The 12,389-nt window shown below is 43.8% G+C and overlaps 1 protein-coding gene across 2 annotated transcripts in view; it reads left to right on the top strand.

The window, feature by feature from the left end:
- The window catches only part of RASGRP2 (RAS guanyl releasing protein 2), a 143,532-nt gene that overhangs the window by 73,135 nt on the left and 58,008 nt on the right, over positions 1–12,389 (top strand). For both annotated transcript variants that reach the window (XM_069740054.1, XM_069740053.1), the window contains 4 exons: positions 698–800; positions 4,734–4,784; positions 4,882–5,013; positions 7,953–8,103. In XM_069740054.1, the coding sequence (XP_069596155.1) occupies positions 698–800; positions 4,734–4,784; positions 4,882–5,013; positions 7,953–8,103 (437 nt within the window). The remainder of the gene's footprint in view (positions 1–697; positions 801–4,733; positions 4,785–4,881; positions 5,014–7,952; positions 8,104–12,389) is intronic.

Raw genomic sequence — 12,389 nt, 5'->3', positions numbered from 1 at the left:
TTATCGCCTTTACAAATAGGAATTATTGTCTTTCGGAATACAGATTCCTAAATAAAGGCGTAATTGCCTTGTAATATCCAATATGCTCCGCGAAATCAGCGGCTGTTGGGGCCAGACGAGACCATGCAGCGCGCGGATGGCCTTTATCTTTCGTAACAGCTTAAAGGAAGCAGGTTTTTGACACCTAATTTGAGAACGGTATGATGTAGGGGGCAGAGACCCTGATTCCAGTGATGTATCACTTACTGGGCTGCTACGTGTAGTTTTTGATAAAATCACAGTTTTATCAACTGCAGGAAATGCCCTGTAGTCCAACCACGCTCCCCCCCCCCATCACTGATTGGCAGATTGTGCACAGGAAGCTGCCAATCAGTGATGTAGGCGGGGTTATACAGAGCTCAGCATTCAGAGAACTGCTGAATATGCAGCCAGCAGCTAAAACAGGGATTCTATCAAACCTGTAGCGAGCAGCCCAGTAAGTGATACATCGCTGGAATCAGGATCTCTGCCTCTACATCGTGCTGCTGTCAGATGGGACATGCTGATAGATTGATTTTTAAAGAATTTGGGTTTAGGAAACCCATTGCAATCTCTGATTTTCTAAGACAACTCTACAGGCAGGGATCGCCTGTATGTTAGGCAATCTTATAATAATCATAATAATATAATCTTATTTTTTAATTCTTTTCTTGTTTAGACTCAGATGGGAATCCTAAGGATCGGGAACTGGTTCAGATGTTTCTCATGATGCATCCTTGGTACATCCCATCTGGGGATCTCGCCAAGAAGCTCTTTGCTCTATATCCTTTTAAAACATTTGATATTTTGCATTTTGATGTAACTTGTTTATTATTACGGAAACTTTAGAATTTTTCTAGCTGTATCACCTCTGACCGGTGATGCTCCTAACTTCTGCTATCTGGATACCTCCATTATTATTTGAGACTTTGGAGCCATCTTTCGTTTTCTTCATTCCCTTGCTCCTCCGTGGCTGACAACTGACAACTTTACCATCTTGATTTAAGAATAGCTAACTCTTATAGAAGTTTGTCTGCAAACGGCCGGGACGGAGATACCACTCATTGATAGACTCAATTGGAAGGTTGTCTCATTTGGGTTGATTTCTTTTGACAACTTCAGTTTTTGACAATGTTCACATTTCCGTTTTGTTATTTATTTATTTTTTTGGGGGGGAAGATAAACAAAATAATGTCAAAAACTAATCTGTTGCATAACCATGGCATTGATTTTTATTTGGGCCTGTAAGGGTTATGTTATGTGTCAATTCTTAGAATGGAAGAAAAAGTTTTGCATGCTGCCCTTTTTATTCCACTCAAAAAAAAATGGAAATGTAGCCTGATTGACAGATCCTCAGTGTCCCTCTCCCCTGCTGAGATCTCACACTGCTCAGTTCAAGCTGCAGCTGTCAGGGTGGGTGGACGAAGACTGAAAACTCTTGGAATGATTAGGCAACTTATTGGGTCGGTATGAGTTCTGTTAGGTGTCAATTTTTAGAATGGAAGAAAAAGTTTTGCCTGCTGCCCTTTTTTCTTCCATTCGAAAAATGGAAACGTAACGGACCCAATAATAATCAATGGGACCCTGTGTTACAAAGACAAAAAGCACATAAAAGCTGTAAGATATGGCACAAAACTGTAGCAAGCCAAGGTTATGAAAGTTTAACTTGGTCTCCACCCATCTGACCTAACCTAGCCTGATTGACAGCTCCTCAGTGTCCCTCTTCCCTGCTGAGATCTCACACTGCTCAGTTCAAACTTCAGCTGCCTGTTAGGGTGGGTGGACGAATGTATGCATTTTCAATGAAATAGTGGTACTTAGGTTGACAGCTGGTGCACGTGTATGGCCACCTTTAATAATAATAATAATAATAATAATAATAATAATAATATAAAACAGTTTTTTTTCTTTCTGGAAACCCCTGCCTCTTGGCTGCAGTACTTTTTTGAAAAAAAAAATAAAATACCTTACTCATCCTCCCCAGGTCCAGAGCTAAGTCTTCTTTGCTGCTCCCAATGTCTGTTATTGTGTGCAGCATTGATGTCATGTTGACAATGATTTACTCATCCTCCCCAGGTCCAGTGCTAAGTCTCCTCCACTGCTCCCAGCACCCTTTAATGTCTGCAGCATTGACATCACATTGCCAGCACTATACTCATCCTCCCATGTCCATTACTAAGGCCGGGATCACACATACGTGAGATACGGCCGAGTCTCGCAGGTGAAAACCCAGCTCTGGCGCCGGCACTCCGGAGCGGAGCGTGCAGCCGCACAGCAATACATGGAGCCGCACGCTCCGCTCCGGAGTGCCGGCGCCAGAGCTGGGTTTTCACCTGCGAGACTCAGCTGTATCTCGCGTATGTGTGATCCCGGCCTAAGTCTCCACCGCTGCTCCTGGTGTCTGTTATTGTCTGCATTAATGATGTCACGTCGACAGAACTTTACTCATCCTTCCCAGGTCCAGTGCTAAGTCTCCTCCATTGCTCCCGTTATTGTCTTCAGCATTGACGTCACGTCTAAAAAGCTTTACACATCCTCCCCAGGTCTAGTTCTAAGTCTCATCCGATGCTCCTGGTGTCTGTTATTGTCTGCAGCATCGACGTCATGACAACAGCGCCTTACTCATCCTCCCCAGGTCCAGTGCTAATTCTCTTCCGCTGCTCCCATTGTCTGTTATTGTCTACACCATTGACATCACGTTGACAGCAGACAGCGCTGCAGCCAAGATCTGAGCTCAGAGGCTGTGTTTAAATTGACTGCCTTGAGCAGCTGATCTCAATAATTGGCTGCAGCATTGTGGACTAATGTCAGACAATAAAAGATCAGCAGAGGAGTCTCCGCTTTGGACCTGGGGAGGGTGAGTAAAGGACTTTTTTTTAGTATTAATATATATACACTGCTCAAAAAAATAAAGGGAACACTAAAATACCACGTCCTAGATATCTCTGAATGAAATATTCCAGTTGTAAATTTGTATTCATTACATAGTGGAATGTGTTCACAACAATAAAATATAACAATTACCAATGTAAATCAAAATGAATATCCCATGGAGGTCTGGATTTGGAATGACACTCAAAATCAAAGTGGAAAATCAAATTACAGGCTGATCCAACTTCAGTGGAAATGCCTCAAGACAAGGAAATGATGCTCAGTAGTGTGTGTGGCCTCCACGTGCCTGTATGACCTCCCTACAACGCCTGGGCATGCTCCTGATGAGACGGCGGCTGGTCTCCTGAAGGATCTCCTCCCAGACCTGGACTAAAGCATCCACCAACTCCTGGACAGTCTGTGGTGCAACGTGACGGTGGATGGAGCGAGACATGATGTCCCAGATGTGTTCAATCAGATTCAGGTCTGGGAACTGGCGGGCCAATCCATAGCTCCAATGCCTTCATCTTGCAGGAACTGGTGACACTGCAACCACATGAGGTCTGGCATTATCCTGCATTATGAGGAACCCAGGGCCATCTGCACCAGCATATGGTCTCACAAGGGGTCTGAGGGTCTCATCTTGGTACCTAATGGCAGTCAGGCTACCTCTGGTGAGCACATGGAGGGCTGTACGGCCTCCAAAGAAATGCCACCGCGCACCATTACTGACCGCCAAACCTGCCATGCTGAAGGATGTTGCAGGCAGCAGATCACTCTCCACGGCGTCTCCAGACTCTGTCACGTCTGTCACATGTGCTCAGTGTGAACCTGCTTTCATCTGTGAAGAGCACAGGGTGCCAGTGGCGAATTTGCCAATCCTGGTCTTCTGTGGAAAATGCCAAGCGTCCTGCACGGTGTCAGGCTGTGAGCACAACCCCCATCTGTGGACTTCGGGCACTCAAACCATCCTCACGGAGTCGATTTCTAACCGTTTGTGCAGACATGCACATTTGTGGCCTGCTGGAGGTCATTTCGCAGGGCTCTAGCAGTGTTCCTCCTGTTCCTACTTGCACAAAGGCTGAGGTAGCGGTCCTGCTGCTGGGTTGTTGCCCTCCTATGGCCCCCTCCATGTCTCCTGGTGTACTGGCCTGTCTCCTGGTAGCGCCTCCAGCCTCTGGACACAGCAAACCTTCTTGCCACAGCTCGCATTGATGTGCCATCCTGGATGAGCTGCACTACCTGAGCCACTTGTGTGGCTTGTAGAGTCCGTCTCCTGCTACCACGAGTGTGAAAGCGCAACCAACATTCAAAAGTGACCAAAACATCAGCCAGAAAGCATTGGTACTGAGATGTGGTCTGTGGTCCCCACCTGCAGAACCGCTCCTTTATTGAGTGTCTTGATAATTGCCAATAATTTCCGTCTGTTGTCTATTCTGTTTGCACAACAGCATGTGCAATTGATTGTCAATCAGTGTTGCTTCCTAAGTGGACAGTTTGATTTCACAGAAGTTTGATTTACTTGGAGTTATATTCTGTCGTTTAAATGTTCCCTTTATTTTTTTGAGCAGTTATATAAAAATTGAAGCCAGGGGAAAAAAAATTACTTTACGTGTCACATTTAGCAGAGGAAAGCGAGAGACAGATTATTAGTTTTGCATCTAGTATGTCTATTCATACAGTTCATATTTTCTCTCTATATCTTCCGGCAAAATCTTGCTTAATCAGGTTGCGCTGGGAAATTAATATGTGCAGTATCTTAAGTGTTAGATTTCGCACATTTCTCTTTTCATGCGAGTTTTCCCCCAAAGTGAAAAAATCTATTTTCCTTGACCATTTTCTACTTCCGAGGCCGGCGATAATGCAGAACGGGAACGCATCTGTCACCTTGTCAGGTAGCCGCACATTTCACCGCCATTAGCATTAATTAAATGGTTGTTGGGTGTCCTCGGCCGGTCGCATAACGCGGGATTATTTCTCTTGTATCCGCAGGTTCTGGATAGCGGAGTATCCGGCTGAGTTCGACTTAAATCCAGAATTGGGGGAGCAGATTCGGGATCTGAAGAGGGCCCTGGAAAACAAAGGGAACCGGCGGGAGAGCAGCCTGATAGACATTGAGAGTGTGTATGTAATGGTCGTCCTGAGATCAGGGAAAGTGTAACGATCACGTTGGTGTTGGCAACGACAATGTATATAAGGGGGGCGGACATATCATTGGTGCAACCACAGGGGCCCAAGAGGTAAGGGGGCCACTACCAGCCCCGGACTAGGTGGAATTGTGCATTATGATGAGCTATTGGCCAGTAAGGGGCCCATACTGTTCTTGCACAGGGGGCCTTTTCCGTCTGTGTCCGCCATTGGCTTCTTGTGTCATGTCACAAGTCCTTCTGCCGGGATATTTTTGAGTCCTTCATGCTGCCTGTTGGGAAACTCTTATTTGAGGGTATTCTTAAAAATGGATGGGAACGCTAATTTGCTGCCATTAAAATGGAACAGATTTTTAAAGGGATTGAACCAAATTTCAACGTTATCCCCCATCCTGATCGCTGGGGGTTCAACTTTACAAAAACTCAAAACATATAACATAAAAACCTTTATTTAAAGGGGTTGTCCAGGCTTGGAGTAGCAGCCTGTGACTGCAGACTTGTGAGTCCTCACATCACAAGCGTAACGCACTGTGAGGATTCTCCCGTGCCGCTGTCGGAAGCGGGCGGTCATGTGATCCCAAGTATGTGATTTGCACACATTCCGACTAGACTTGTCCGGCCTCTCTCAATACACTTGCATTGAGTGAGGCTGCACACGTCTAGTTGGCATGTGACCGCTTGTATGCAAATCCCGCGCCCGCTGCTCCTGTGCAGTGTGCGCGATGCGAGGACTCACGAGTCTGCAGTATGGTCTATAGAGTGACTGCAGACTTGTTGCCTAAGGCCGGACGACTTTTTCAAATAATAGATCATTTTCTGATGATAGTTTCATTTTAATTGCAAAGTTAGAGGATCACTTTTTTAAGGTTATGTTCACACAATGCGATTCTACTATATATTTTTTTGTGGCGATACCACAGATTTTTTTTTTTTTTTAAACCAATTTTTGAAAATCATAGGAAAAGCGATGCGTTTTTACTACAATTTTGGAAAATCACTGCAATCAAAGGGAGCGTTTTCGCTTTGTATGAACACACCGTACGTGTATTTTTATACACTTATTCCCATACGTAACGGGATCTGTCAGGGTTCCCTGTATTTTCAGCTAGAATACAGGATGGAATACAGCCTAACATGACGAGACGAACAAAGCCTAAAAACAAATGAAACGCCCCAATATAGTGTAACACCCACTGATGACGTTTTAGTTCTTAGAAACCTAATTGTGAAATCTCTAGCAGAGCATAGTGGAACAGGTTTCTTTTATTTTGCAATATTTTTATATGTTAGGCCTCGTTCTCGTAAGTCAAGGTTTTCTGAATTTTTGGTCAACGGGTGATCATGAGAAATTCGGAACGTCATGAGAGTTCCAGAACTGAGGGGGACGGACAGGATGCAAAGTGTTGTGGTGCTTTTCTATGACTCCTGTCCATTCTTAATAAAAACCCTGATGTTCCTCTCGGGAATCGTCTCAGTCGTCTTTAGAAGCCGTCGGCCTTTGAACTGATGGAAAGGTCTTCTTTATATAGAAGCTTCTATTCCTAGAGGCAGCCAGAAGAGCGGGCGAGTCACAGACAACGTCCTGTAAGGAACAAAAGCTAAACCTTCAGTTGTCTGACAAGTGGGTAACTTGGCACATACCGAGCCTGCAGACTCGTAGCCTAAGGCCGGTCAATCCACAACTCCCGCCCCCTTATTTATTTTATTCTCTTACATGGCACCATAGTGCTAACCACTGAGCCACCATGCTCTTGATTGACGGTTTTATCATACAACTAGGAGCCCATGCCACCGTCACTCAAGAGATACCAGAAAGCATATCAGTAATAGATTTTTCCAGAATAAACCAGAATAAAACTTCATTCCGACTCCTTTTTGGTCCTTTAGTGATGATGTGATGACCAACAGTCATCTGATTGCGGTAGCCACTGGTGGTCGAGATGTCATCACTAACGGTCCTGTGGTGGCCTTCGAAGCACCAGTGATGGAGCATGAAGCCGATTCCCGGGGTATAAATTACTTATTTTCTACTTTTGTCCCGATGGCTTCCCTGGGTAATATTTTTGGCAAAAATTAAATAAAGTACCTTTGATTTTTACATTGCGGTTACAAGTAATTTTTCTTTTCCTGTGTGCAGCCTCTAGAAATCTATTTTTGCCTTTTTTTTTCATCTTGTAAAGCTGTCTTCTATCCTAGGTTAGCAATTTAAAAAATCATTGATTCTGCCATGCAAGAAAATGCCTGTCTTTGATTTTGTTAAAAAGTCCAACATATTTCTCTTTATGAATAAGGTTCCATTTTTATGGATTGTGTGCGTGTGTTCCAAGTAATAAAATACTATAGCATGATCTGACTTCTATACCTGCTCCTACGAGTTGGTGTCTTTTTCATGGTCTGTGCCCTTTGTAGAGAAATGACTATATAGTTCATCAATCTCACCCGAACTCGTGTAGATTTAGGCCACGAATGAGTTTCAGAGGAAAGCGAGAAGAGCGGCACTCACCACCGGCAATTTCAATAAAAGGCATTTTATTTCAGTTGCAGACAGAGAGATCTATGAAATGAGCAACAGCTGTTTCGCATGAGTACATGCTTCTTCTGGCCCACAGTGTGATCCAGAAGAAGCATGTACTCACGCGAAACAACTGTTGCTCATTTCATTGAAATTGCCCGTGATGAGTGTCAATTTTCTATGTAACCCATGATTTAATACATGTTTTAAGTCGAGTACCACAAAATATGCCAATTATAATCTAAATATTTTTTTTGTTTGATCCCATGTTTCTTTGAATCGAGAGTGGTAGTAATGCCAGCGTTTTTTCTTTCTGGTCTCTGTAGAATTAGGCTTTTTTTTAGAAAAATGTCTATACGATGTAAGATGTTATGTGAATGATCTCATATTGTTTTATCTTTCAGTCCTTCTTATGGCTGGAAAAGACAAGTTACACAACGAGGGCAAGGAAGCGGCCGAATAAGGAAAACTTCTTTGCTGTTTGATCACTTGGATCCTGCTGAACTGGCAGAACATTTAACGCATCTAGAATTTCACTCGTTTTCCAAGATCTTGGTAAGAAGACTTTCTTTGTTGCATTCCATGTGTGAAAATGAAATAACTTTTAACTCATCCATGATCGACAATCGTTATTAAGATGTATAGAGAAATTTATTGCGACACTATCAGCGTTCAGTATTTATTTTTTTTAAAGTTAAAACTTACTGAAAACACCATCGTTTATCAGTAGAAATGTATTGTGATGCGGGTCACTTCTCAAGACCAAGCCATGAGTCAGAATAGTCAAGGAGTCCAAGTTCAGACAGAAGCCAGAAGGGGGCATCATAAACAGAAGTAAGAGACAAAGGCGTAGTCAGGTATCGTTCCGAGGTCAGATGCCAGGAGGATAGTGGATCAGAGGAGAAGGGGTTAAACAGACTGATAGTCAGAACAAGGTCCAAGGTCAGGCGATGAAAGATCTGCAAACAGAACGCAAGACACAGAGAGACAAACCACACAATTGCTGAATGTATGTCTGGGAGTAACAGCCCAGTTAAGTAGCATGGCGATCATCTGGGACAATGAACACCTGGAGACAGTCAGCACCTCCCAGCCTCAGATTGGTCGGCTGAGCTGTCAATCAACAGACTGACAGCTCAGCACATCACTGCACCAGACTGGATGACTGAACTGTCAATCAAAGCACCAAGAGCTTCGGAACGCCCCTGTACCATATCGCACGGCTGAGCTGTCAGTTACTGCATCCCAGACACACTGAGAGGTGGAACCGTAACATTTATCTTTTGGCGCGGTTTCACTTTATTTTTTGGTAGTCCTTCCTTATGGTTGTTGAACTCGTTATCCTCCTTACACTTCTGGCTAATAGGAGGTGGTGTCTTTATTAGGAAACCCCCTTTAGTAAAAAGATGTTTTAAAATACCATAGAGTTGGTTTGCCGGAAGCTGAACGATGAGTGTGCCATGACTGTGTGCTAATTTATTCATATACTTATGTGAGCTGACAAATAAAAAAAAAATCTATTTGATCCAGATGAATTTTCCAGAGTACTGTTAATGCAATTAGCCCTTTGATCTAGTAGACCGTGAGGAGCATATGACTTTATTCCAGCTCCCGGAGGCCGGAGATCCTAGAATTTTTGCATTAGGTCCCAGACATTTTTAATTTGACTGTCAGCACTGACAGACCAAAAGGCAATTCACCTGGGTAAGCGCATTTACATAAGAAGTAATGCCGGTGGGGCTGAAATCACATAATAACCTCATCAACCACCTTTTTTCTTTTTAGAGCCAATTTCCTTTTTTATTACACAAATTAGTATAAAAAGAAATGCTGATGTTCTGTGAAGTAGGAGATGGATGGAGGTGAGGAGGTTATAGCTAGGACCGCATGGTGCGGTTGGGTGGAGGGTCACACATCACATTTCAGCTTTTGTAAAGTTTCCTGAAGGCTATCTAAGCTAATGATGAATGCAGAGGAAGCGCAAGGCACAGTGTGTATCTATATATAGGAGCAAGGGGAAGAGGAAGGATAAGGCCTTTACTATGCAATTCCCACAATGTGGCACCACTTATATCGCCTGGATGTGAATGTTCATTGATATATATATATATATATTGTAGTGCAGCGGTGTCCACACTGTGCAGTGATGAGGCAGTGACCCAGCAAAATTCAAAACAAAATGTGTTTAATGTCCAAAAACTCACACAGTGCACAGCATGCTGTATCCTCCGGATCGCAGCCGGGAAAACAAAGACAGTCCGTGACCTGTTACCGTGGGCGACTGCACCGCCGTCTACACTGAGGATGCCAGACCTTTTGGCTCCGCTTTGCCCTGTGTTGGCTCACACTGGTTGAGCTTTGCAGAGCCGACTGCTCTGCCTATTTGCAAGACCAAAACCGACACACCCAAGCCCTCTGCTGCAAGGGTTTTTTACAATAACCTGTGGTCATAGGCCACATGGAAAACCCAGCCCAGGGGAGGAAATGGCTGTGGGCTGCGTTTTTTTAGCCTGGGTGGGACCTGTATCAATAGCCTCTTACCAGCCAGAGAATACCATCCCAAAGCTGTCTTCTTTAGCTTGGCTGGTTGTCAAAAATGGGGGGGGGGTACCCATTCCAGCTTTTGAATTATTTATTTAAATAATTAAAAAAAAAATACAGTGTAGGGACTCCTCTAGTCTTGATAACCAACCTTGCTGAAGATGACAGCTGAGTGTTGCAGCCCCCAACTGTGAGTTTTGTCTGGCTAGTGAACCCACGACAGAGTTTTTATTTATTTATTTATTTATAAAGCAGACATCGGCTGATGAATACTCCCATCACCCGCCGCCTGCTCTCGCTGTTATTAGCGGTAGCAGGTGTAGGCTGATGGGAGTAATAGTCCCATCAGCCGCCACCTGGTCTTGCTGTTATTATCGGTTGAATATAACTCTTATCATTCTACCCTGCTCTCGCTGATCCCCGGCAGAGCACGGGAGAATGATGAGAGTTGTCTTCAGCACATGGCGCCGGGGAAAAGCGCTAACTGTGCCACTGCTTCTCTGACGCCGGTACGTGTCACACGGATGACATCCATGTGTGTCATCCGTGTGTACGTGTGTGGTACGTGCTGCTGTTAAAAAACTGACATGTCTGCATATTTTGCCCACGGACACATGGTTCATTGAAACATTGACATGTGCACAGACCCATTCACTTGAACATGTCTACGTGTGTGTCTCCAGTGAAAACTGTCACCACACGTACCGGACACACTGACCTCTGAAAGAGGTTTTATATAAATCTAGTTTATGTTTAGCCAAGTGGGTGTGGTCCTCAATTGTTTTCTATGCCTGTCTTTTTAGGACTTAGCAAAGTTGTCTAAAAAGGTTAAATTGATGTCTAGGGAAGAGGGAGGGGGGGGGGGGGGGGCTGTGCAATATCTCCGGAAAGGAAAGGCACAGGAACAAAAAATAAACAAGGCCAGATTTAGGAGAAGAGCAGTGAAACAAAATACATATTTTTAGCAAGAGATCGGTCCTCTCTCATGTACAGAGGAACTAAGAGAATGCACAAGCAAAACGATACAATATTTTGAATAAAACCCAATTGCATATTTTTAGCCTAAAATACAAGCAAAAAAAGACAAAGTGTCCATATCCGATAAAGAAAAAATATATATCTTTGTACCATGTTAGCCAGAAGAGAGAGAAATATTAACATTTGACAAGTATCAGCCATGAGACATGCAGCCGCGGGCACTCGAACTTAGTTTTCGAGCACGCTGGAAATACTCTGTTAGCACGCGAGCATGCTCAGATAACACCTTATCCGAGGACGTTCGCTCATCACTAGTAATAATCAGTAATATTACTATTGTTCCAGATATGTGCTCAGGTTTTCCATTTTTTTTAGTGTTTATGCTTTTTATTTCAAGCCGTGCTCGTGGGTGTCGAAGTGTTCAGCGTAGTGCAATAATTCACCGTTACTGTATGCACAGCATGGAGGACAAGATGTATGTGCTCACCACTGAAATACATTTGCTTTTATTTTATCTGAAGCTATCATTTCATGTTACTGTACTAATCCGATTTTTCATGGCGCGCACTCCGCGTGTAAACAGCTTACTCCATGGAACAATCTGTTAAATGGAATAACCAGCTCTAGTCAGCTGCAAGCCGTCTTGTAGTTTTTTTTTTCGCACTTTTTTAAAGGTTTGCGCTATAAGACATTTACCTTTCTTAACATTTGCTACTTTATTCCGTAAGCTTTTCGTGCTTCTTTCGATTTACGATCGGTAATAATTGTTTGCCGTACTATTGAGCCAAACTAAAGCTATTTATATTCAGAGGCAACCGAACACGTGAACGTCTCGTAGCAATTTCTCCCTTCATCTCTTCCTTACCTTTTATGTTGTTTTGTCTTTTACTCTGTTAGAAATGGAGAAATAAATAAATGAATTCGCTCTGTGTATCTAGAGCTCAGGCACATCCCCGCTCATCCTCAATGTCCTGTGCGCAGCTGCAAGACAACTAACTGCAGCAGAAGCCTCCCCCCACTGCCATTTCAGACCCAACCCCTTGAGTATGGGAGCTGGTCTTCAACAACAATCAGCCCAAAGATTTTAAGGAATTGCTCAATTCCAGCTGATTTGGAGGTGTTAATGGCCTCCTTACTCCTTGGACCTCTAGGTTGCAGCAACGTTATGTTCTGTGTGCAGCTGCAAGACAACTAACTGCAGCAGAAGCCTCCCCCCACTGCCATATCAGCCCTAATTCCGTGAGTAAGGGAGCTGGTCTTCGACAACCACCAGGCCAAAGATTTTAAGGAACTGCTCAATTCCAGCTGATTTGGAGGTGGTA

Source organism: Ranitomeya imitator, chromosome 9 (genome assembly GCF_032444005.1).
Source record: "Ranitomeya imitator isolate aRanImi1 chromosome 9, aRanImi1.pri, whole genome shotgun sequence".
Taxonomy (NCBI): domain Eukaryota; kingdom Metazoa; phylum Chordata; class Amphibia; order Anura; family Dendrobatidae; genus Ranitomeya; species Ranitomeya imitator.
Note: the sequence above shows the minus strand (reverse complement) of the source record. Positions and strands in the feature narration are given on the sequence as shown.